General features: G+C 51.6%; 1 protein-coding gene across 2 annotated transcripts in view; it reads left to right on the top strand.

Moving 5' to 3' along the window:
• LRRC20 (leucine rich repeat containing 20) overlaps positions 1-17,781 on the top strand; it is a gene marked incomplete at its 3' end in the record, with an annotated part of 67,754 nt that extends 49,973 nt beyond the window's left edge. For both annotated transcript variants that reach the window (XM_081267113.1, XM_081267114.1), the window contains exon 5: positions 17,627-17,781. In XM_081267113.1, the coding sequence (XP_081123239.1) occupies positions 17,627-17,781 (155 nt within the window). The remainder of the gene's footprint in view (positions 1-17,626) is intronic.
• Between the last annotated feature and the right edge of the window lie 9,056 nt (positions 17,782-26,837).

The following is a 26,837-nucleotide window of genomic DNA, read 5'->3' as shown; positions in this document are numbered from 1 at the left end:
AGGGTGCAATCATTCCTTGGTATCCACAGGTTTGGTTCTAGGACCCCCAAGGTTACCAACATTTGCAGATACGCAATTTCCTTATATAAAATGCAAATATTTACATATAACCTAGGCATACCTTCTGGTGCACTTCAAATACTCTCTGGAGCACATACAACGTAAGTACTGTATACGTGGTTCTCCTACTGCGCTGTCTAGGGAATGATGACAAGGAAAATAGCTGTACCTGTCAGTACTGATGCAGTTTTTCTCTGAATATTTTCCATCTCTGGTTGGCTCAATCTTGGATGCAGAACACAGAGACTGAGAGCCAACTATATATGGAAGGTTTTAAGTATTTATGAACAAGACTACACGGTGAAAGGCAGTCTCTGTCCAAGTAGGGGTATAAAGACCAAAGAGTGACAGGTCCTGACATCAGGGTGCTTACAGCATTACTGTGAGCAATACGAGGCTACCAGAGAGGACCTGGTCATAGTGCAGGGAGGCGAGATGTGCCATGGCCTGCCAGAGAGAGGATGCCCCTGCCAGGGGGTGGCTGACTATGTGACCATGTGGGAGGCGGCTCCCCAGAGCATGAGGGAGGGTCTCAGAGGAGGTGAGGCATTTAGTCTGACTGTGAGTGATGACATGGGGTCATCATGGGTCACCCATCCTGTGAAGACTGGGAAATCAGCCTTTTCACCACAGTAGCTGACCCATATGCTTCAAGGTGGGCACAGGAGAGTCATTAGTTCTCCCCACTTGCTCATAAGTACTTGCTGCTACATAGCAATTCAGTCCTGGAACAACTGGGAGTGAAGAGAAAAAGCACATATTAGGGAGACTTCATTTTGCTAAGCAGGAGATTTTTTCGACTAAATGAGAATTTTACTTTCCATAGCCCTTGATACTCTGTTTTTCTTTCCTCTATGCACGCTCCCTGTTCCAGAGAGAGCAAAAGAGCATAGGAAAACAAGTTCTAGTTAAGAATTTAATTACCAGAGCTGGGCACAGTGGCATACCCCTCTAATCCCAGTGGCTCAGGAGGCTGAGGCAGGAGGATCGCGAGTTCAAAGTCAGCCTCAGCCACTTATCCAGGTCCTCAGCAACACAGTGAGAGCCTGTCTCTAAATAAAAAATAAAATGGGCCGGGATGTGACTCAATAGTTAAATGCCCCTGGTTCAATCCCTGGTACAAAAAAAAAAAACATTTTTTTTGGAGCAACAGCACATAAAGAAAGAGCCTCTGTGTTGCGAAGGGGTGTTTTGGGCTGCATTTGCTTCATTTGGCTCTTGTACTGTTTCACTTCTCATTGTCCCTGCCTGTATTTCTCAAAGTGGGGACCACAAAAGAGCAGCAGCAGCTGAGAACAGGTTAGAAATGCATATTCTTAGGCCCCAAACCAAACCTATCAATCCAAAACTTGGGGGGAGGGGTGGTGCAGCAGCGGTCTGTCAACAAGCCACGTCTCCCTTGTGGGGATTTGGAGGCATGAAGTTTGAGAAACCCTGCTTGGGTCTTGCTTTTCAAAGTATCATCCAGCAGCCCAGGTATCCCTTGGGAGTTTGATAGACATTCAGAACCTCAGGCTCTGCCTCCTGAATCAGAGTCTGCACCTGAACAAGATCCGCAGGCCGTTTGTGTGCATGACACTCAGAAGAGCTCGTTCAGGGCATTTTCCTAAAACAGCAGCATCTGGAGGCAGCTCACTGGTCACGGCCTCCTCATCCTCCCAAGCGCAACTGCTCCTCCTAAGTGCAGATTTGCAGCTGCATGTTCCTCAGAGCCCATGACCCCATGACCCCATGATCCCAAGTGTCTATTAAAATGCATATCCTCGCCTAGGATCCCAGAAGCTCAGGAGGCTGAGGCAGGAGGATCACAAGTTCAAAGCCAGCCTCAGCAATGGTGAGACACTAAGCAACTCAGTGAGACCCTGTCTCTAAATAAAGTACAAAATAGGGCTGGGGATGTGGCTCAGTGGTCAAGTGCCCCTGAGTTTAATCCCCTGTACCAAAAAAAAAGCATATCCTTAGGTTCTTTCTCGCACTTTCTGAATCATAATCTCTGTGGCTATAAGGAAGAATGAGCGAAGCCACATGCCAGCTAGACTCCTCACAACTGTTTGCCCCATAAAATTGGCAGGTGCACAGGGATGGACTCTCTCTAGGGATGGCCAGAGTCCTGCAGGTGCAGGGACAGCTGCGCTCCCTGGCAGGGGTCACACTGCAAGGCCTTGGTAGCTGGGGAGGGGTCACTGGCAAAAGCAAACACTTCTTCCTATAGCTTGCTGCCTGCCATGTCAGGCTGTTGGCTCTTAAGAAGGCCAAAGCAGAGTCGCTGCTCTCTTGCCCTCCTCTGCCTCCCCCCACACCCTAGGCGACTGGTCCGGTCAGTGTGGATTAGCATATGGCACACTTTGTGGCTTCTGGCACCTACAGCTCCTCTGTCTGCAGCCTCTGCTCAGACTGTGAAACAAACTGCATGTGAAATCTGACTCATCACCTCTTTTGAGCTGCACCATTTTCTACATTGTATTGCTTGAGGGTTAGCCAAGTCCTGGTCCTGCTTGGTCAAAGGTGTTGTGGGAGAGACCGCCTCCCAGGTGTCATGTTAAAGTAGACCGCACCATGGCCTCAGCTCCACTGTGGATGTAGCTTAAGATCTGTTGGCACCAGCTGCTCTCAGAACGTCCCCTGGGCCCACGAGGCAGCTACGCCATGGGTAAAAAAGGCTTGTCAGTGTGTCCCCGGGGCCTGCCTGCCTGTCTTTTCTCCGGGTGGCACAGAAAGAGAGACAACCCCCCATGGTGATACAAAAGCAGACATCTGGGCCCCTCCCCTCTGCCTTCTGCTCCTCTCCTGACAAGCTATGGCCCCTGCTGGGCGAAAGCCTCTTCGTCCATCTTCACTCACCCCTGACCACTCTTCACAGCCAGCGCTTGCCGGGAGCCTTCCCTGCCTGGGCTTCGATAGCAGGAAGGGCCCAGGTCTGAAGGCCCAGCAGGCACATTCATGAGCACAAACAGGCCAGCCCATCTCTGCCAGCCTGCCTTGTCTCATCTGCAGGCAGGGACAATGGTTCCTCCCCTGGACTCAGGGCTGTGGTCAGGGTTTGCTGTGGTCACCTCCCGCCATGTGCCCGTCCTCCTGCCACTTGGCCCACTCCAATCCTGGCTGCACGCCGCCTCCCTCACCCCTTGCCCTCCAGCCTGCTGGACCACTTCTTGCTCGTGCCTAGGCGTCAGGACACAGGAGGCAGAAGATGCTGCTCAGGGAGGTTGACCAGTGGGCCACAGGGCACAGGGCAGGGGTGAGCTGGCCAGGGAGAGCTTGCCACCATTGTCCTTCTGAAGGATTGTGAGTGGCTGGCCCCAGTGCAACTGTGCACCAGCCCCTCCCCCTCGCCACACACAACTTGAAGCACGCTGATCTGTCACTTCTGCCGTTGCTCTTGGGTCCCATTTGGCTCACAGAGAGGGCAGGCAAATCATCTCTGCTGAGGAGGTAATCGACAGGTGAGGGACTTCCCACTTGGCACTTTTGGGATGGTGGGAAAGGTACTGCTTGGGGACCTGAAGATCTATGTTCGGGTTGCAGCTTTGCCACTTAGTATCCGCATGTGGTCCTGTCACTGGAAATGCCTCCTCAGCTGAGAAGTGAGAATAGTCCTCATCTGTATCCTCCCCGCCCTTGTCAGAGGATCCAACGGTGGTGGCAGTGCCCTGTTATAAAGTGTCAGGTCCTTCTGTGAACTTGTAGAAGATTGTCAACTCTTTCCCATGTGAGTGTGTGTTTAAAGGAGCCCTTTAAGTCATGGCTGCATAGATAATTATGAGGACCCCCCACAGGTACATGTGATGCCTTCTGGTTACAAAGCTCCTTCCCCATGTGCTGCGCCTGATCCCCCAGGCACCTGCTCAGGAAGACCAGGGAACAGAAGCCACGTGGAGTTTTAAGTGAAAGGGATATGTGGGGACTTAGGTGCTTACAAGAGCATCGATGCCATCGCAGGGGTTGCAGCCTGGACCACCAGTTACTCAGACAGCCGCCGGTGGAAAGCTTCAGTGGAGGGAGTGACTCCCGTCATCAGGAAGGCAGAGAACGGGAGGCCATGGGGCAACATTGGAGGCCGAGACGTTTGGCAGAGCTGTGGTGGGGGAGTCTAGAGGCTGCTGCAGCTGGGTGTGACTCTGGGACACTGAGGCAGAAACCCACACCTGCCACCACTCCAGCTTTGACTGACTGATCCTAACTGCAGAGGCTCAAGGGAGTGTGGGCTTATTTTTCCAGCAAGGTGTTCAGTCTCTCAGAGTCTCCAGTCCTCCTCTGGAAAATGGGGAGAATAACAGACCACAGGGGAGACATGGAGGGCAGGTCGGAGCCGGGCCTGCCGAATTGAATCATGGACTGTTAGACTTGGGAAAGACCTTAGGGAGTTGCCCATGGTCCTACAGTGACCCTGATGCAGTGTAAAAGATTAAAGCCAGCAGCTGGGGCAGAACAGAATGGCAGGCTGGGTGCAGCGCAGTGGTAGAGCACTTACCTAGAATGTGTGAGGGCCTGGGTTTGATCCCCGGCACCACAGAAAAACAAAACAACAGCAAAAAAAAAAAAAAAAAAAAAACAGAATGGCAGTCTGCTGCCAGGACCTGGCAGTTAGTGGAAAATGAAAGAGAGAGAGAGAGAGAGAGAGAGAGAGAGAGAGACCTCGACAGATCAGCCATGCTTTATTAAGCACAATTTCAAGAGAGAAAATGGCAAGTGGTTACAACAGGGATCTGAGCTTTATAGGGTTTAGTGAGACTAATTCACAGCAGAATGTGTCGGTTGGGCAGTTGGGGGGACAGTTGTAGATGCAGGAAATTGAGGGAGTCCAGAGCCCATGTTTTCCTTCTGTCCCTGGAACCCCATTGTCCTCCTTTTTTTCCTGGGGTCTGGGACATGTGTTTAAAAGGATATTTCCATATCCTTCAGTGGGGGTCCTTCTTCCTTCCCTCCCGGTCTTTCATGCATCATCTGTAAAAGGGACTTGAGATGGTCACTTGGTATCTGAGAAGAGGCGGTGGCCATGGTGCAGCCTCCAAGCCTGGCAAGGATGTGACTAGACAGGGACCCTCTGGGCGGGCACATCTGGAAGACAAAACCAAACCACAGCACTTCTCTCCTGTCCCTGATCTGGGTCTCCTGTCTTGGAGGGGGAAAGGCAGCTCCGCCTCCCTGGGCATGGGATTGGCATTTCCCCCTGAGCACAGCCCACTTCCCAGGGAAGGATGACTTGCCCTCCCAGCTGGTGGCCTCCTTCGTCACAGCAGACGCAGCCCCTCTGCACTGCAGTCCCTGGCCCAGCACCCACAGAGCGCTGGATTGTGCCCACAGGTGGTGCACAATTGGTGCAGTGTCTTTCAGGCGGAGGCGGTCATAAGTGCTGGGAGCACCTGCTGGCTGTGCGACCTTGCCCACAGGGGGCCCTGAGAGAGAGCAGACAGGCTTCAACAGCCGTGAGTACAAATAAGACGGAGCCCCCCTGCTTGAGGCCAAGAGCAGCTCCTGTTTGCAGCCCCTGCCCTTCATGCATCCACCCACAGGGAACTAGCAATCCCAGTCTGGGCAAAAGACATTTCATATACTTTGTCTCTGCCTAAATGGCACTCTATGTGCCAACCACTGTGGCGAGGTGAAGCCTTGATAAACCAGAACTTCCAATTCTCCGGGATCCTGTTGGCAGTCTGCTGGCAGTCCACCAGCAAACAGTAAGAAATTCTTTGACACTTGTTTAAAACACAACAAAACACTTCCAAGCTCTGTTCACCTGCCAGTCTCCGACACCCCCGCCTCGGCTCTGTCTAGACTGCTGGAGAGCAGCCTCGCGCTCTGGGTCTTTGAGCCCAGCCTGGCAGGGATGGCTTCATCAGATGTGAGAGGCTGGCGGAGGCACAGACTGGGTTCAGGCTGAAGGTCCTACTTGGTGCCAGGCACTGAGCTGAGACACAAAGATAAACAAGGCACATGCTCTGCTCTTGCAGGGCTCCTGGCACCAGGGGGGCCACGCTAGCTGGTGTTTGGTGACCGTCCAGTTTATGCTCAGCTTTTCTCTATAAGCTCTCTTCAAGGATGCTCTTGTTTAACCTTCCCTACCACCTTGAGGCACAAGGAAGTTAAAGAACTTGGTCAAGGGCTGGGGATGTGGCTCAAGCAGTAGCGCGCTCGCCTGGCATGTGTGCGGCCCGGGTTCGATCCTCAGCACCACATACAAACAAAGATGTTGTGTCCGCCGAAAACTAAAAAATAAATATTAAAATTCTCTCTCTCTTTAAAAAAAAAAGAACTTGGTCAAGGTCATGCCGTGTGGGCAGAGCCAGGATTCCAACGCAAGCAATCTCACTCTAGATCCTCAGCTATTCAGCAAGCGCTTTGAGCAGGGAAAGGAGGGTTTTACACATTAACTGCAGGAAGATTGAAAGCCACAGGGAGGTTATGACAGAAGCATGTGACTAGTCGGAAGGAGGCTCCCTTGGGGTGGAGGAAATGGTGGAGGGTAATGAGGCAGGTTTCCTGAGGCTCCATGGCGATGCAGTCGTGCACAGAGAGCTAGTGGGGTAGAGCATCCCAGGGTGAAAATGCTCTGCAAGGATTTTCACCAGATTCTCTCATAATCTTCACCGAGGAGATCAGTGGTGCTCAAATTGCTGACATTCAAATTATCTGGCAAGCTTTTAAGCACCATGTCCCAGACCGTATCCCATGCTAATTCAATCAGAATCTTTAATGGTGGGATTCAGAGTTCATGATTCTTTAAAACCCTCCACATGATTCCAATGGGCAGGGAAGACAGCCACTGAGCTAGACTAGAATCTTCCATCAACAAGCACCTTCTGCCCCAGCCAGAGGGTCTCTCTTTCTTGGAGGTGTACCTACCCAGAGGGAGTACCATGAACATACACTGCTCAGACCTCATTCCAGCCCCCACAGACGCTGTAAAACCAGCTCCCCTGTGTCTCTGGGGGTGTGCATGTAGCTACCTCTGGAGAAGAGTGACAAGCCCAGCCATGGGAGCTGACAGTTGACTAAAGTGTGACAGAGCTGAGCTCTGAAGACGTGCCTCTTATTTCCTTCACCTGTTTGTCCCCGGATCCTAAGCATGGTGCTCTGCTGCCCCAGGCCCCAGAACCCCCTTCCCTAGTTCCCCTTAGCATAGCCTGGAATTTCTAGAAGAATGATTATTATTAAACATAAGACAGCTAAGAATACAGATAGCAAAACCGTGGGCCAATCCCCAAGTAGATAAGTTTATGCCGAAGAATCTCAGCATATGTGGAGGGGAAGCAGCCTGAGCTTTGGCCCGCGACCCTCCCTGGGTGGGCTACACAAGCTGGCCCAGCCGTTGGAGTGCAGAGGTCCTCGTGGTACTTGCTTGAAATCAGCTACAGTGAGTGTGACTTCAGTTTAGGCTGTGGAAATTGAAAATGGACCAGTGCTACAAATCAGGGTTGATTTGTTTTTCCCCGAGGAGTGGACTATTAAGTATTAGCCAGCGTGCCAATGGCTAGGTCCTCCTCACTGCCTGCCCTGGGTTCAGACCCTTGGCGTCATTGGTGTCCTGGCCGCTTCCCTCAGTCTGCACCCCCATCACCAGCCCGTCTCCCCTTCAGCTCATCTTATTTTCTGGGAGCAGGTCCCCGGGCGGTGCCTGCACTCATCCCACCTGCTGGTTAACCCTGGCCCTTTTCTTCTTTTTCCAATTGTAAGGGAGGCCTTATTTCTCTGAGAGATTGGTACAATTGAATCAGCAACTTTAATTCCCGAGCACAGAGGATTTAGGAAGGAGCCAGCCACATCCCAGGAGAGGCCGTTACCTCTCCACCCTGCGTCCGTCTTCTCCTGCAGACCCAGGCCCTTGGCACCCACCAGCAGATTAGGCGGTTCTCATCCTGAGGTGAGATGTGTGTGCATGCACACAACACACACACACACACACACACACACACACACACACACACCATCAGCCGTGAGAGGGGGAATGGCAAACACTCGAGAAGAGACAGGAAAATTCTCATTCTTTCTGAGGTCCTCCCCAGAGTCTGTCAGCCAGAGCCTGGGGTAGAGGGGGGGCACAGTCCTCCCAGCCTCCCAGCAGCGGGAGGGCAGAGTGTGGCTGCGCAGCAGAGGAAGGGAGTGCAGGGAGGGAGGTTAGCTAACGGCCAGGGCTGGGCCCGGCAATTTGAGTTACTCATTTGGCTGTCTCCAGAGAGGCTGAGAAGACCCTGTTGTCTCTGAAAGGAACTGTTGTGATCGGGCCTTGATTGCATGTCACATCTGAAATGAGGAGTCTCCAGAAGGCAGGCCGTGGCCGACAGGCCCACTCCATGCTCCACAGCCCAACTTTGAAGCACAAGCCGGGGCTTTTCTCCTTCATTTTTCTTGCCCTGCAGGGGACAAGAGTGTTTCTGAGTCATTAGTGGGCCCTTGGAATACTTGGGCTCTCCTGTCCTCTCAGCAGGGCCGCCCACCACACTCTCAGCATCTGGGGAACCGCATCCTCCTTAGAAAGCAACCTAGGGTCCCCTTCACGTCCCCACAGCCTGTGAGCAGAAGGGCCATCTTAAAGATGAGAGGTGAGCTTCAGAGGGGCTCAGAACCTTGCCTGAGGTTGCAAAGCTTTAAATGACAAACCCAACCTGGGGCCTGGGTCTCTAGCTCTGGCCTGCTCAGCAGTAGGCTCAGGTCTCTGCCCAGCTTTCCCTGGAGACTGGAACTTAGCTTGCAGGGTCATCAGGGGCCCAGCACATCTTCTGTGGTCCCTGAGGGCTCTTCTATTTCTGTTGACTTCCTGCCCCACCCCCACTGGGGTACTCTGTCCAGGGACCTGTGAAGGTGGGGGAGGCTTAGTCACTGCCCCTACCTGGCTCCCGGCCAGCCAGGAATGCGTGGTATGAGTGTGGCCCGGAAGTGTCCCTGCCAGGTTACCATAGTTTGCCTGTTTGTCTCCTGTGGCATTTTGTCATTTTCCCATGTCATTCAGCTCAGCAGGACATCCTTGATCTTAGTGGTTTTGGTCTCCAGAACCAAGAATTACACTGAGGCTGAGGTGCGGGTCAGCCCTGGTTGGAATCAGAGGCTGGATGACCTCTGCTAGGTGGCCTCTGTGCTGGGAGATCACCACCTCCTGCCACTCTCCTGGGCTCAGACTCAGACTTAGTGCCCCTTGGACCTTGGGGATCCACAGATGAAGTACAGCATCCTGAGCATTTTTGTCTTGCTTCTTGGCTGGTCCCACTGGCATGAAACGAGTTTACCAGTCAATATTGCTAATGATCAGTGAGAGGAGTCAGGCTTTTCCCAGGGAAGTAGTGTTCTGTAAATACTGCCCATGCGATCCTGCTCCTATCAATTACTCTAAGCCTCCCACAGGTACAGGAGCCCGGGGTGGCTGGCTGCACTGGGAGGAGGGTCAAGTGAGGTGTGCCATCTATCCTGGTTACAGTCCTTCTTCTTTGCCATGAGACAGTGAGTCTTCAGCCTTAGTCCTCACCCAGGACCCAAGGCTTTGAATGGAAGCTTGTTATCCACCCTCTCCATATACTTGGGGACCACAGGAAAGTTAGGGAATCTTCCTCTGGCTTCATAAAAAGATTCTAGACCCTCACATTCTACATTCTGTAGTCATTGGCTGTAAGAGATGGAGCAAACCCCAGAAGCCTTGTGGACTCCTAGCCTCTCATAATCCGGATTAGTGAAAAGTTGAAAACAAGCCCACTGCCCAACAGCGGAAGCAGGTGGCACAATCCATAGCATGAATCTGATGGGGCCATAGAAATGTCACCAATTTATAAGTTGAAAAGATAATTACAACGTGTTATGAAGACAAGCATGTTATGGCATGGTATCCACGAAGCCATTTTGGAAGTGTGTGTGTGTGTGCACGCATGTGTGTGCATAGACTCTCACAAACACATTAAACGGTTGGAGCCGGCATAGTGGCACACACCTGTAATCCCAGCAGCTTGGGAGGCTGAGACAGATTCAAAGCCAGCCTCAACAAAAGCAAGACGTTAAACAACTCAGCAAGACCCCTGGCTCTAAATCAAATACAAAATATGGCTGGGGATGTGGTTCAGGGTGCCCCTGAGTTCAATCCCCAGTACCTACTCGCCCCCCGCAAAAAATTTGGACAGGCCACCTACCAGCACATTCGCAGCGATTAATTCCAGGTAATGGAACATGGTGACTTTATTTTTGCTCGTCAGTGTTTTCTCACTCTCTGAGTTGGATTACTAATGCTAAAAGGCCCATGTCCTGTCACAACTTTGGCCCCTTGAGACCTGGCCCCTGTCTGGAAAATGTACACAGAATGGGTCCAACTGGGGATGGATTCCAACTCTTGAACGTAGCTGTGGTCAGAGTTGAGGAAGCAGCAGTGATGGTCAGGCCTCTGTGCACCTGGTGCTGGGTGGTCTCCAGCATGAAGGGACTCATGGTCTAGTTTAGGGGGTAGGACCATGCATTCATCCATTCATTCATTCACCCAGTAAGCACTGAGCACCCCAGGGCACTGCCCCAGGTATCACGTTCACAGAGGGAACAAACATGCACGAGTTGCCGTGTGCCCCGCTCTGGAGTGTGGTATAAAGTGCTAGGAAGTTGGAGGTGGACCAAGGGTCCTTTGAGCTGGGATTTGAGGAGCAGCAGGACATGAGTGGTTGAGGCTGGGAGTGGCCCTCTTACTGAGGGGAGAGTGGAGACCAAAAGACCTGCTTTGTGACCATGGGGCTGCTGTGTGTGCTCTGTGGCCAGGGGAGGGTGTTTAATCCCTCCAAACTTTGCTTTTCCCATCTGCCAAATTCAGCTCATCATCTCCTTCCCCTCCCCCACTCTAGCCATTGCCCCCTCTTGTCGAGATGCTGTGAAGATAAGTGGTCTTTCAGCCTCATCTGGAAACTCCCTCTTGGCCTCCTGGGCTTACTGCCAGCTTTGACGCATGAGTGGGTCAGAAGATGCCACGGACCTGGAGAGGCTAGTTCCGTGTAGATGTGGAAAGAGAGGCTGAGACCCAGGTGGTGCGTGCTCCAAGGCTGGGCTGTCCCTGGTCTGAGCGCCATGCTCTGCAGCATCAGCATTCCAGGGAAACTTTCCTGCCCTCAGGAGCCCAGCCACTCTGCAGGCTGCTGGCCTCCCTGGCTGAGGGACAGAGGAGCCAGAGTCCAGCAGGGGAGGAGTCCTTACCAACTCCCTGGTTCAGCCCCCTCTGGAGAAACTGAGCCAGGACAAATAGTCCCCAGTATCAGAAGAGGAGACTGAGTGGAGAAGCAGGCTAAGCCCCCATCTCTGAGGTTGGGTGTCTTGAAAGTCAAGGTCAGGAGGCCCTCAGCCAGGCTCCAGCCCAAGTTGAGTGGCTTGGTGCGACCTGCCTGTCCTGATTACCTTCTGGGGACTGCAGGTCAGTGAAAGGAGCAGGCTTTGGCCTTGGCTTGGCCCCTCCGAGTGCATGCTGAGCACATGGGTTTTAGGATCAGGAACTCCTGCCCCCAATCCTCACTGGCTTGGCCACCAAGAATCTGAGGTTCAGTTTTCTTATCTGCAAGGTGGATCCCTGTGAGGAACCACCTAGAATAGGGCCTCAAATATCGGTTCCCAGGGGTTCCTCTTTTTTAAAAAATATTTTTTAGAAGTTGCTTCCTCCCACCATGTCCCAGTGTCCTCAGCTTTGAGGGTCCTCCCAACTCTGATGGTCTCTCTCGTGATCTCTGCACCCCGGGCAACAGCCCATGAGCATGAGGGCTTCAAGGAACTCTCTGGCTGGGTCTCTCAGATCCCAGCAAGGCCAGTCGGGGGCTCTGACCTCCTGTGGGTGGTGGTGAGGGAGCTGTGACAATTCCAGGAGAAAACCAAGGCTAGCCCTCCTCTTTCTCACGTTAGCGCTCAGCTCAGGCTAGTTGCTGGACCAGCTCTGTGGACTTGTCCCTTGGGTCTTGGGTGGTGCTGCTCTGCTGGCCCTAGACTAGTGACAGGGAGCAAGGAACTGACCCTTGTTGAATGTCTATTGCTGGCCGACTACACACGGGCATCTTGTTGATTTCCAGTGGCCTCCCTGCAAAGTGGGCAGTATGACCTCATTTTACAGGTGAGACACCTCAGGCTCAGAGACCCTGCTTAAGGCAGTTCAGTCCTGGAAAAGTCAGTCTGTAGGACTCCAAAGATCAGCTCATGCATCTTCACCACCACCCAGCCCCCACCTCGCCCAAAGAAGGTAGTGGTATTACTAGGCTGCAGGCTGCAAAAGTGTCCAGGACAAAAAAGCTCAGATTTGTTCTATCCCGGGATCCAGAGCAGAACAAGGAGGCACAGAAGATTCTGGAATCAATTTGAGTACATTTCCAGGAAAATCAGGAGATGCCTATAACTGGGAACTTACAGGGAACTAAGACCCTGTAATGCTGTCCTCGCTTCTCTTGGAGAAAATGTCCTTGGGCTGTGGAGGGGGTCGTTCCTAGCTAGGTGGCCCAAGGAACCAAGAGTTTTGATTGAACCCAGGGGTGCTTTACCACTGAGCCACATCTCTAGTCCTTTTTATTTTTTATTTTGAGACAGAGTTTTGCTAAGTTGCTGAGGCTGACCTCAAACTTAGGATCCTCCTGCCTTAGCCTCCTGACTCATTGCTCCTTTGATGGAGCTATCCATTCTGTCACTGGGATTACAGGTGTGAGCCACTGTGCCTGGGGAAGCCAAACACTCTTGTTGGGCCCAAGAAACCCTCTAGACACAGACTGGTTTCTTCCTTCCTTCCTTCCTTCCTTCCTTCCTTCCTTTCTTTTCTGTTTCGGTTTGTGTTTTTATTGTTGTTTGTTTGTTTTTTAATTTTTTGACATGCCATGTGACCCATAGACTGTTTTCTGTTCCCTTAACCTAGGGACTCCTTGGAGAGTTCTCAGGCTGCAGGAGGGTGGCACATGCCAGGCTGGGTACCCGTGGACGATGGCGTACTGGGCCTGGGTCTGGCCCAGCCTGGCTGGCTTCATTCTCTTCCAGCACTAGCCCCCGGCAGTGTTCCCTTGGGCAAGTCACTTAACCTCTCCGTCCTTCATCTTACCTATCAGATGGAGATAATGACAGTGCTCCTCATTCTGCCTTTGTGAGGAGTCAGTAAGTTCATTGACACAAAGAGCGCACTCAGGCACTCACACGTTACTTATAAAACCATCATCAACAACAAAACTTGACCGAGGAGATCCGAGGCCCAGAGCCCTGTAGGCTCCCACTGTATGGGAACCCCGTGGGCACGGAGCCGCCTGCCCATTCAGGGTTAAGCCTTTGGGTTGCTCTCTCCCCTCCACACTCACCTCGCCTGGTCCATCATGAACATTGTGGAGCATCATCTGAGCTAGGTGTCAGCACAGCACAGCCCTGCTTCTTAACGGCCGTGTGTCATTGAGACAGATTTTCCAGCCTCAGTCTCCTTGTCTGTAAAGTGGGTAGAAGAACACCTGTGGGGCTCTCCCCACGGCTGTGGAGGATCAAGCCTGGAAGCGCTTCGTAAACCTGAGTGTGGGTGCAGATATGAGAAACTGTCCTGAGCTCGTGTCTTCCCTTGCCTTTACCCCCCAGGAGAGGTAGCAAGTAGCTACATCCAGCCAGTTACCAAGCCCAGCGAGGAGGACGGTGTCTGTCTTCAGGTGGGCTCTGTCCAGAGGATAGAAGGCAGAGCTCACCCTGTTCCTGGGTGGTGGAGCCCCAGGCACTACCACCCCTTCCCGTGGTGCACAAGGCACGGGGAGGGGAGGAGATTGCAGAAACATGCTGAAGGTCAGGGTCTCGGTGTGCGTCGGCCTGGAGGGGGGTGGGCAGGTCCAGGCGGCCTCTGTTGGAAGCCTCTGGAGAGAAAACGTGGTTGGGGTTCCCAGTAGACTTGGCAGGCATTCTAGAGACCAGTTAGGCAGAGTACACACACATCCTTTGATGGAGCAGTCCATTCTGCCCCTGGACATAACGTGTAAAGACATTCTCACACCAGTCCTTAGGAACAGATGGGGGCCCCTTGAGTGTCCATGCTGGCACAGTCGAGAGGAAGCAAGGGGGACACACTGCATTGGACATTCAACAGCAGCCAAAGGCAGCGGTCTGTGTGCACGGGGCCTTGGGGCTGGATGGGACACCACGCAGCACTGTTATACCAGGCATGAATACCCTTCCCCCAAGGGGACCCGGACTTATTGGAGAAATGGCTGACCCTGGGGCTGCCGCAGGGGAAGGCTCACAGTGAGACTTACTAGAAAGTAATGAAGTAGCCAGGCACGGTGGTGCACACCTGTAATCCCAGTGGCTCTGGAGGCTGAGACAGAAGGATCACAAGTTCATGGCCAACCTCAGCAATTTACCGAGGCCCTAGGCAACCTGGTGAGACTCTGTCTCAAAATGAAAAATAATAAGGGCTGGGGATATAGCTCAGTGGTAGATTGTCCCTGGGTTAAATCCCCAGTATACAGTCAATCAACCAAGGAAGGAAAGAAGTATATCCCCCAAATGCTGGAAGCATGTCAAAATCACAGGAAGGGCCAGTGGTAGACTGTATTCCTGGCAGGTACAGGGCCCTGGGTTCAGTGCCTAGCACTGAAGGAAAAACAGACCTAGGACCCAAGTTGACAGGGTTCCCACTGGACAAGCCTGGGACAATTTCAGCACCAAATAAATGCTAGTTAAATTGTAAATCACTAGATGCGTAGGGTTCCATATTGGTAATAAATAGAGGAGGGAAGGCTGGCTTTCCTTAGAGTGTCAAGGTTCTGTTTGTGAGGGAACGATCATAATTTTGCAAACACCATAAAGATCAGATTGGCAAGAATCAGCAGTGGAAGCTAAATCCAGGGCAATGGAGGCTAAATGTTGGTGAGCAGCAGGATATTTACATGCTCTTGAAAGTATTCCCACAGACTTCTTGATAGCGGCGGGGGAGGGGGGAGAAAACAGCAGTAATTGTGCAGTGGAGAAATGGAGAAATCGCGCACCACTCTGACTAAGTGATCAGAACACAAATTAAAGATGGACTTCATGTGCCCCTCAGTGTGATGTCCCAAGGAGGACACCCACTCTGAGTCCTTCAGGCTGAGGATGCCTCCCCCCTCCCCCCATCTCATCATGACAAACACCAAATCAAAGACTCCATCTTTCAGATTAGGAAACTAAGACCCAGGGCGGGTGGTAGAGTTGGTAAAGCCGGGGCCTCAGTTGGGTTTATTAATTTCCGAGTCTGTCCTATGCTACGCTGCCTCTTCATTTAGAAATCTGTCTGTTGGACCTTGAATTAATCAGATCATTATATTTGTTACCAAGTGGCATTTGGGATGAGTCTTGAGAAATGCCCTAGTATCTTTACATAAATTGAGTGGCCGACAATTTGAAGCTTGATTTCCACTGGAGCAGTAACAGGAGATCGGTTTGTTTTGATTCCAGAGAACATTTCACCCTTGGATGTTGACCCCCGGGCCCAGCTGGGAACTTCCACAGAGCTTGGACAGGGCAGTGACATAGGACGGGCACGGTGTCCAGGGTCCAGAGTCCTGATAAAGCCAAGTTTTAACTGACTTCCTTTGGTGAAGCCACGTTAGCCCTTGCTCCTCCTGTGGGGACTCCTCAGGGGCATAATGGACCGGATTATGTGGTAGAGAATGGTGTTCCCATGGTTAATAAGAATTTGCCCTTGCCTAGAGCAAATGATATCCTATGCTTTTATTACCATGTCAAAATGAATCCTAATGTTATCTATAACTAAAAAGGACTAAATTTTTTTTCCACAGGCACCCTCTTTTCTCTCAGTAGAAGTGTTCTTAACTTCGTGCATATAATATTCTTGGAGATGTTAAGATATGATTCGCTTTTTTGTTTGGTACTGGGGTGCTTTATCCCTGAGCTACATCCCCAGCGTTTTTTATTTTATTTTATTCATTTTTTAAAATATTTTTTTAGTTGTAGAGGGACACACGATATCTTTGTTTATTAACTTATTTTTCATGAAGTGCTGAGGATCAACCCAGTGCCTCACACATGCTAGGCAAGCGCTCTGCCTCTGAGCCCCAGCCCCAGCCCCCCTTTTTAGTTTTTATCTTGAGACAAGTTTTTGCTAAGTTGCTGATGGACTTGCTAAGATGCAAGAGACTAGCCTTGAATTTGAGATCCTCTTGCCTCAGCCTCCAAATGACTGGGATTACTGGCATGCACCACTGCGCCCTGCTAAGATGTAATTCACATGCCATACATTTCACACATTTGAAGTGTACAGTTCAGTGGGCGTAGCATAGCACAGTGTTAATTTTTAAGATTTCGACACTATAAAGAACAAAGTTTGCCATTTTCTTAAAAAATATTTTTTTAGTTGTCAATAGATCTTTATTTATGTGTGGTGCTGAGAATCGAACCCTGTGCTTCACACATGCTAGGCAAGCGCTCTACCACTGAGCTATGACCCCAGCCCCAAATTTGCCATTTTAACCATTTTTAAGCCTGTCACTCAGTGGTAATAATTATCTTGATGGTGCCAGGTACTTATTATCACTGTCCATTTACAAACTGTTTCTGTCACCTTAACAGAAATTGTAACCACTCCCCGTTGCTCCTTCTCCCAACCACTGGTCATCTTGACTGTACTTTCTGAGTTGATGAGTTGGGCTATTCTAGATTCCTTATAAGTGGAGTCACACAGTATTTGCCCTTCTGCACTTGTCTTCTTTCATTAGCATGTCGGACCCGCTGACAATTTGTAATTCCTGGTACAGCAGAGATGCTTAAGAAAGACACACACACACACACACACACACACACACACACGCATACACGCACACACATTCAGTAGAAAATGAGCACTATCTTTACTTTTTTCTCTCCTTCTTTTATACAGCATTGTTAACAAAGGGAAAGAAAAAACATCCTTTCGGCAGCTTAATCCTTACAAGCATGGATGAATGCTTTTTCCATTCTCAGGAAAACTTTGTTTATGGTCACAGTGCTCCGTGTTTCTTATCAATTAACTTGTGGTTAGTTATTCCCAGGCAAACACACACACACACACACACACACACACACACACATAAAATTTTACACTTGGCAGATCATTCTTTTATCTTTTTAAGACAGCAACAAGGACACAGTTCAAAGAGTTCATACTTTCTCACAGAACTCCTTGTTTTGCTAAGCACAGCAAAACTTAACACTTTGTGTGCATGAGCACACATTAGCACAACATTTTCAAGTTTCATCCATGATAAGACATGTATCAGAATTTTCCCCTTTTTATGGTTGAGGTTATTCCATTACGTGCACATACCACATTTTTGTTTCTCCATGAGGCTGTTATGGATTGTGCTGCTATGAACATTCACGAAATAGCCTTTGAGGACCTTGTCTTTAACTCTTTCAGTTCCACCTAGAAGTCAGATTGCTGGTTTATGTAGCAATCCTATGTTTAACCTTTGAGAAAGCCAGTTCTTATTTGGAAGGATGCTTCCCTCCATGGCCCGCGGGAACCAGGTGCTGAGCCCCAAGGGCAGGGAGAGCCGCCCCTCACCACCATGTGGTCCGAGTCTTGCTGCTGCACCGTCCTCTGCCCCGCCTACCTGCCCCTACCCCCTCTGACCTGTCCCTCTCTCCCCAGCAGATGTGCCCGTGGAGAAGCTGGCCGCCATGCCCGCCCTACGCAGCGTCAACCTCCGCTCCAACCCTCTGAATGCCGAGGTGCGCGTGATCGCCCCGCCACTCATCAAGTTTGATATGCTCATGTCTTCAGAGGGTGCACGGGCCCCTCCACCTTAGACCACCCTCCTCATTACCATCCCAGGGACAGAGGCCATTGGCCTGTCACCTGAAAGGAGGGAGGCCCATGGGAGGCTAAGCTGGGGGGCTGAGGGTAGGTAGGCCAAACAGAGTATGGCAGGAGTGGGGTGCAGTGAGTCCAGGATAGCTAGTTTAGAGCAGTAGAGGCCCTAGAGCATTGAGAAGGAGGAGGCTGAGTGGGGGCTGGAGCCTGGATAGTGGGCACACAGCTGCTGTGCAAACTTGGGTAGATCCCCTACCCTCTCTGAGCCTTGTTGCTTGGGAGGAGGGATCCTGGCAGAGGGCTTTGGCCTCCTATAGAGTCGTTGGAGGTTTTAGCTTCAAATCACCAGCCACCCTCTGAGCCCGCAGATGAGTGCAGCTGAACATCTTCTGAGCCTCCGTGGGCTGGAGGCCTTGTTTCTAGTGCTGAGAGCCAATGGCTTCCCTGAGAGGAGTGGAAGACAACCCTCCACCTGCTGCTTCCTGAGAACTGAGGATGAAGCCTTTCGCCACGCCCCTCCTCCACCACCTGGCTCCCTGGGCCGGCAGGAGCCTGAGCGGGAGACCCGGGAAGGCCGTGGCCTCGAACAGGGCAAGACGTTCTGCAGACGCCATGTACCCTGAGGATGGACCCTGGGGAGAAATCAGGGCAGCTCTGTCCTTCCTTGTGATGGACACTGAGCGGGCAGGAAGTTCTGAGCACTCCACACCTCCCGGGGGAAGGACTTCCAGCTGTGCCTGGTCCTCACCCCTGAGCTGCAGGAGAGGTGGCCCAGGGACAACAATGCCATTTGTGTCTGTGACTATGGTCCGAGTAATTAGCTGCCCCCCCCATGGTCTCTGTCCCTTGTCATGGCCCCTTGGGGGCAGAAGACACTGCGGATCGTTGGCTCCAGAGCTACCACCCTGCTGACCTAGCCATTGTGAGGTCCTCACCTGGAGTCTAGGGTTTGGCCAGGCAGTATGGTGACCAGCCATCCTGGCTTGTCAGGGACTGAGGGTTTCCTGGGATGTGGGGCTTTCAGTGCTAAAACTGGGGCAAGTCGAGATGGCAGGCCCCCCCACCTGGCTCTTGCTTTCTGGTAAACAGTGCTTTGGAGAACCCCGACTTCCCGATGCCCCAGGTGGCTACATCTCACTTTCTCGTGGGAGGAGCGAGGGCTTCCCCAGAGCCCACCTGCTCTGCACCTAGGTGTGGATCTGTGCAGACCCCTGAGGCCTTGGGCAGAGCTGGGCCACTTGACCACACCTACAGTCCGGCTCTCCAGAGGTCTGACCACCTGTCAGAGCAGTAGCCTGTCTCAGAGGCACCCCATGTGCTTCCCCCTTCCCGGTCTCCTGTCTTGGCAAGGAGCTGACATTGTTGGTCACTGAATATTTAGTGTCCCAAAAGAGAGACCTTGTCCATTCTGCTCATGTCTCAAGGCCTTCCTGTCCTTCTGAAAGAGGGTTTCCAGGGCTGCTGAGTTCAGTTGTGGACGCTGGGCAGGTGGGGGCTACAGTGCAGCCCGGGCTGGGCTGCCCCCCACCCCCCCGTGCTCTGGAGCCTCTCTCCTGGTGGAAGAGGCCATCTCATGGCCAGAGCCTTGCACCACGAAGCATGATCTGAGGGCCAGCAACGGCTGCATCACCTGGGAGCTTGTTTGCAAGCAGGATCCTGGGCCCACCCCAGTCTTCCTGCAGCAGAGTCTGAATTTTAACAAGATTCCCAGCTGATTCCTACAAGTATGTTATAGTTTGAGAAATGAGGGCCTAGGGGTGACCCTGGGCATGTCCTCGGGTTGGAGGGCAAAGGCTTTCTCGGTTCTCCCCTGCCACCCCCAGGGGCTCAGCCTCCTTCAACCCAGCCCTGGGATACCCGTAGCCTCTTGGATCTCTCCAGAGTCTGCACGACACTCCCTTTGAAGGGGGTGATCGCATCGCCAGGAGATGAGGGTTGGGTGTGCGTGGCCATCTGGATCCTACCTCTGGTTTACCCCTGCATGCCAAGCAGCCTGCTCCAGGTCCTATCCCTGGCCCTGTGAGAGGCTGCTTCTGGAAGTTCCTTCTACTCTGCTTAGACAGCATGCCCTTGCCTCTCTGGGGAAGCGTGGGCAGTTGGAGGAGCTCCCAAATCCAGGCTCACAGTGTGAGCGAGCCCTTAGCTTCAGTCTGCAATAAAGAATGTGTTGGTTCCCTCTGCCTCTGGGTGGTGTTTGATTGGTTCTCCTCACACAGACCACCAGGACCCCAAATGTCACCAGCCCCCATGCCAAGAGGGGCTGTTCCTCTGGTGAAAACAAGGGAAAGGAAGCTCAATGAGGACCCTCAGAATAGCCCCGTGTGGGTGGAGGCGCAGTCAAGCGAAGTGGATGCCTCGCCCGAGGAAGGATGAAGGGACCTGCTCTCCCCACGATGCCCTTAGTGGTGCCAAACACTTTGCCCACAGTAATTCATTCCTCTGGGTCCATGGTTCTCAAAGAAGGGTCTCTGGGGAGGCAGCAGGAGCTCACAAAGGAGCTGTTTAGAAATAGAAATCCTCAGGCCAGGCTCAGGGTGCAGGCCTGTAATCCCAGCGACTAGGGAGGCTGGGGAAGGAGGATCGCAGGTTGGAGACTGTAATGAAACCGTTTCATAAAAGAGGAGGGCGGGGAAGACTGGAGATGTAGCTTAGCACCCCAGGTTCAATCCCTAGTACAAAAACTAATTTAAAAATATATATATATATATTTTTTTTTTGTTATAGATGGACACAATATCTTTGTTTTTTTTAATTTTTATGTGGTGCTAAGGATGGAACCCAGGGCCTTGCACCCTGCAAGGCAAGCACTCTACCACTGAGCTACAGCCCCAGCCCCCAAAAAATAATTTTTAAAAGAAGAAAAGAATACAAATGTGCAGCCCCACCCCAGGCCTGTAGTCAGAAACACAGGGATGAGGTATTGGAGGGCTAAGTACCCTGTTTGAACAAGCCCCAGGTGGTTCTGATGCAGTCAGAACCATTGTTCTAGGGCTTAAGGCTTTGAGTCAGGGGTTTTTGTTAGTTTTTTTGTCTTTTTGTTGTTGTTTTGTTTTGTTTTGGGTATTGGGGTTTGAACCCAGGGGTGCTTTACCACTGAGCCACATCCCCAGCCCTTTTCATTTTTTTATTTTGAGACAGGGTCTTGCTAAGTGTCTAAGGGTCTTGCTACATTGCTGAAGCTGGCCTCAAACTTGTGATCCTCCTGCCTCAGCCTCCTGAGTTGCTGGAATTATAAGCAAGTGACACTGTGCCCAGCCAGGTTTTGTGTTTTAAATCTGAGACCAACTTGAGTTTGCCTTGAATTTGAGGCTAGACAAGTACCAGGCAGAGTCTGGTGCATTGCAGATGGTAACTCATCTGGTTCCTGTAACAGTCCCGCCAGCTTTGTAATCTGGACAAATCCCTTTGCCTTGTTGCCCATCTGTAAAATGAAATGGCTGCCCTAGGACATCCCCAAGGATCTCATGACCACTTGTTGGCCGCTGTTTGTTAGATTCTGAATGTCTTGCTATCATTTACAACTGTCCCCTGTGGATGCGCCCTTCTCTACCCCAAAGATCAAAGAGAGGACTCCTACGTGCTGTTTCCTGTCCAATCCTGGTTCACAAAGATCGCTGGGTCAAGCTCTCCATCTAACAGGGCTAGTCCTGCTGTCCTCTCCCTGCCATAGGGTAATTTCCAGTGGCATAGTTTTTCCCAGGGTGTCCAAGTGGGGATGAGACTTCAGACGTCTGGTTCTAGACAGGTCTTTCCACACAGGGAGGAAACCTGGATTGGGATTGGCTAAACATGACATGGCTTAGGGTGAGTGGACACAGCAAGGAGGGATTTGGAGGCTGAGAGCTGGAAGAGTCTTGAGGAGTAAACTCTTTTGGTGCTGTTGAGAATTCAGCAACTTGGTGTTCCTTTAAATGACTCTTTCAGAAAGCTCTGGGAACAAACAATAAAGTTATTTACCACTTTCACTTCCCTGGCAAGAGTTTCCTGGAAGAGTGCACTTAGGTTGAAAAAGTTGGTGGAATATAATGTGGACAGTAAGCTGTGTGGGGCCAAAGGAGATTGTGAGTTTCCCCAAAATACCATACTGGACACTGGAACCAGGATTTGAAACTGCCCTACCTGAAATGTGCCTGTCCCTTCTCAGAAAGCTAGCCAAGGGGCGGGGTGCAGTTCTTGGCAGGGTGAGTTGGCAGCCGTCCCAGAGAACCTCAGCAGGGTTCTGGGAGAGTTGCCAACACCAGGAAGGGCAGCCTAGGAGAAGAGCGGGGCTGTGAGCTGCTGGGCAGGAAAACCCTCCAGCCCACAAGTAGCCAGACTGTGCTCCGACTGGTGTCTTAGAGCCTGGCAGTCTGGCCCCACCCAACCCTGGGAGAGGGGAGCCCTCATGGAGGGCCTAGTGTTTCCTGGCCTAGGCAGACACTTGAATCTCGCTCACTTACTTTTAGCAACACCCATCTTGATGGCTACAGAATAGACGAGGAGCCAGGCTGAGGGGCTTGGCAAGGCACCAGGAAGCAGCAGAGATCTGGCTGGGTTAGACTCCATGGCTTCGCTGCTGCAAGTCCAGGGCCTTTGAGCCCAGCCTTTGAGAGCCCGACCAGAATAGCATAAGTGACTGATGGTTTTCTCCAGCTGACACCCTGTTTCTTCTGTTGTGGGTCTGTGATTAGGTCTCTGAGCCTCTCCTAACCTACTCTATAAATGGGTGCTAACAGTGCCTCATGCCTAATGCCAGCACCTCCTGCCAGTTAACCAGCACATACACACTTCACACATGGACAGCCTCCTCTCATGGCCACCCACACCTGCCCTCGGTGGGCACAGCCTTCAGCATCCTCCAAGAGCCTCGCCCCTCTCATGGCAATGCAGAGCTGCATGCTGCATTGCCCTGGGGGCTGATGGGAGATGTAGACCCAGAGGGAATAAGAGATTACAGTTCTCCACTTGTCCCATTCTCATAGCTACGCAGCCGCGTTCAATCTCCCAGGACAATGGATAAGGCCAGGTGCATGAGTCATCCAAACTCAAATCAGCAGAGGCAGCTGCACACCTTATTCACTTCCTGTAGAATGGAAAGCACCTAAGTTAAGGTGCCTTCCAGGATGGGCTTGTGAGTCTGCCTTAGTGTTCAGCTCTGGGGTTGTCATTCACAATGCCATCTCCAAAACGGGTGCCATTTACAAGAACAGACCCCCTGAAGCTGTGCAAGGGGTATTACTGCCTCTGGACCATTTATTTGTAAGAGGATTGATCAGCTGCAGGCAGATTCCCAAGCTACCTCAGCCCTCCGTAAACAGCTGCATCGCCCTGGATGCTGAGGTAGGCATCAGGAAGGAGCAGAGCTCTGGCTGGGTTAGACTCCATGGCTTCGCTGCTGTAAGGCCCATACCTCTTCACTTACAGAGTTCCTCTGCACCTTCACTCAAAGTATGCAGAGGATCATTCCAGATCATCTGCTGCAAGTCCCAAATGACTCTCCTTCAGTGCTGAAGCATCACAGTGGTTTTCCAGGATCGCTGTTACCTGCCCCCTGTTGCCCCTCTGGTTTCTTTCCCTGCATGCAAAATACACCAGCTCCCAGCCATTCCCCCGACATCCCAGGAGCACTCATGTCTCAGGGGCTGTGCGTTAAATTCCTTGCCCACAGTCCCAGGGCCAACTCCCTTATTCTCTTCAAGTTTTGCTCAAATCAAGACTTAACCATAGCCACCCTCCATTCCATCCCCAGCACCTCTCCATCTCCCTTAACTGCTCACCTCTGTCTTCACCCATAGTGCTTATTATCTAATAGACTCCATACTTAATTTTTTCTGTGGCTTCGTGTCTGTTTAATCTTTGTCTTGGTCTCTGCTGTGTCTCCAATTCTTGAGCAATGTGACACATAGTAGGTACACAATGTCTACTTACTGGTTGGCTGAATGAATGTAATGCCACTGATGTTTGAAGACCTCTGCTTCAGAGAGAATTGCTGCCTGATGGGAACTATCAGCTCAAGTTCTGATCCCACATTAAATACCTGAACTTTCCACAAAAGGGCAAAAAACTAGGGGGAAAATCTTCCTTGCAAGTCATGGCTTTTCCTGAGTGGCCAGGATCCAGTAGGTATGGCCTGAGAGAGGACAGGCAGTCCCCAACCCTGCCCTCTGGCCTTGTAGCCTGAAATCCCACCATTATGAGGTTGTCAGGCATTGCCCTCTCCCTGCAATCTCATCTCAGCCCCTGACAAGATTGACACAAGGATTCTAGAGACAAGGTTAAGAGGCTGGACCAGGGGCTGGAGCTGTGGCTCAGGAATAGAGCACATGCCTGGTACATGTGAAGCACTGGGTTTGATCCTCAGCACCACATAAAAATAAGTAAATGAAATAAAGTTATGGTGTCCATATACAACTAAAAAAGAGTTTCGTCCAGACCCTTGCTACTCAAAGTGGTCCTTAGACCATCAGCATCAGTAGCATCTGGGGGTATGTTTGAGATGGAGAGTCTTGGCTGGGAGTGCAGCTCAGTGGTAGAGTGGACACTGAGCAAGCAGGGCAGGGGGCCCTGAATTCAGTCCCTAGTACCAATAAAAAAGAAAAGAAAAAAATAGAATCTAAGAATCTGCCCTTTAATAAGACCTACATATTATTAATGGACATGAACGTCCTACTAGGCACAGTCAACTATGGGCTTATTGTTTCTACTGGACACAAATCACAAGTTGACATGAAACTTCACAGAGTCTGTGCCCTTAGTTAATCGTAACAAATGAAATTGCAACGGTACATTGTCACAGGTAGGCCTGTTAAACGGTGCTTCCTGCATGCTGTCACCATCTGGGCCTCTTTTTCTAGGTTTGGGGAAACATATGACAACAGATTTCCCCAGGAGGGTGGCTTTTGAGTGTTAACATTCCCAGGACCAAGTTTATCAGCTGCTCAGTGTTTCTATTAGAGAAAGGACTGGAGCCACCCAAAGGTTGATGGGAAGGAAAAGAACCAGAGGTACAAGAAGGATCAGAAGAGGTGGAAAGCCGCCAACACAAAAATACCCACTACCAGGACACGGTGTGTCTGTGCTTGGGCTAAGTGCTCTCCCGTGACAAGCTCATTTCATCCCCACAGTGAAGGGGAGGTCCCTGCCATTTTTTGTTTCCTTTGCACAGGTGAAGAGACAGCCTTGGAGAAGGTGGAGGGCCCGGCTACAGTCAGATATTAGCAGGGTGGTAGTCTGCCCTTTAACAAGGGACATAAACGTTGAGTTCACAGCACCTCCAAGAGCAGAGACCCCTCTCACTGCAGGGTGCCCCATCCCAGCATTCTTCCTGGTCGCAGGCCCTCACTGGGTGTTGACTGAATGTCAAGCCCAAGACTGCTTGGACCACAGTCCTGGTCTCTCAGAATCAGTGTGCTAGGCCCAGGCAGGGGCTTACAGAAGGCCCCACCTAAGCTGGAGGAGGTCATTGAGCTGTGACCAGCCATCCCAGAGAGCTGCTACCTTGTCCCTAGGGGCTCCTCTCTCACCCCTAGAGATGTGTATTTCCTGACTCAGTGGCCTGGGTCCTTCTAGTGCCCATCTGAGAAGCTCTGTAACCAACCAGAGTGTGAACCCCAGCCGAGAGGTGGGCTTCCTCAGGCATCCCCCAGTCCTCCAGGGTCTCTCCCTCCCCTCCTCAGGAAGACTCCTTACAGCTGAACTCTTCAGAGGATAAGGCAGACTGAGAGTGAGAGCACTCTTCCCACCGAGTTCCTGAGGGAATATTCCAGAACGTTCCAGAGGGAAATGGAGTGACTTGCCCAAGCATGCTGGGATTTGATGGTAGAGCCCAGACGATGGTCCAGGTTTCCCGGCTCCCTGCCCCGGGCCTTTCTCTGGCCCTCCCTGGTTCCTGGCGTTTGGGAGCTCCCTACTTGGCATTCTTGGCCTCTCCTCCATGGCTACTGCCCCCCTGGCTGTGCCATGGAAGTGAGTCAGCCATTAGTGCCCTTGTCATTTAAAAATGCAGATAATGACTCTAACCTACTTTCTCAAGGTCAGCTCACTAGTACGGGGGGTTTCAAGACATTTTGAAGGAAATGCTTCTCAGAGCCTCCTTCAGAAGAGTGATGGGTAGGTACCTCGTTGCTCCCAGGAAAGGGACCCAACTCCTGTCTGGGCTACAATAAAGAGATGCTGTGGGCAGTGTGCTGTGAATCTGATTCCCAGAGACTACCACCCCAAGACCCCTTTCCCCTTCCCCCGGGATTCTAAGCCATTTCAAAGTGACTGCTATCCCAATGGCTTTCCTTATCCCAAAGACCTGTGTGCACTTCCAGCCAGAGCAGGAGGAGGCTGAGTCTCCCACGGGAGATGCCTGGCATCCCTACCACAGGGGAGCTATCCCACAGGGCACTCTTTGGCTTCATGCCAACCCTTATTCTGGCCACCTGCCAACTTTCTCAGGTACCTCAGAACAGGCCTCCAGCTCTCCTCAGAGAAGACCGTGGGGGTGGGGCCGGCACAGGCCTATACATTCAGTCAACACCAGGAAGAATGTTGGGATGGGGCACCCCGCAGTGAGAGAGGTCTCTGCTCTTGGAGGTGCTATGAACTCAATGTTTATGTCCTTCCAAAGTTGATAGTTGAAGTCCTACCTACCCTCCATGTGACTGTATTTGGCGATAGGGCCTGAAGGAAGTAATGAAGGATAAATCAGGTTTTAAGGGTGGGGGCCCTGATTCCCTGGGATTAGCATCCTTATAAAAGATACCAGAAAGTGTCTCCCTCATGCACACACAGCAAGGACAGGCCACGGGAGGACACAGAAACAGGCGGTGTCTGCAAGTCAGGATAAGAGCCCTTGCCAGAAAACAAATGGACTGGAACCTTTATCTTGGACTCACCATCTTCCAGAACTGTATGGACTACATTTCAATTATGAAGCCACCCAGCCTGGGCTATTTGTTATAGCAGCCGCATGAGAGGAATACAAAGGGAGAAGGTCCTCCACTAGCTGGGAGGCAGGCGCAGGAAGAGGAATGACTACTGCATCACGGCAGACAGCTGTTCTCGTGCCCTGCCACACACCAGAAGC

The sequence above is a fragment of the Spermophilus citellus genome, assembly GCF_964194105.1.
Source record: "Spermophilus citellus genome assembly, chromosome: 15".
Taxonomy (NCBI): domain Eukaryota; kingdom Metazoa; phylum Chordata; class Mammalia; order Rodentia; family Sciuridae; genus Spermophilus; species Spermophilus citellus.
The sequence above is the reverse complement of the archived record's forward strand: the minus strand, read 5'-3'. Positions and strand labels throughout refer to the sequence as shown.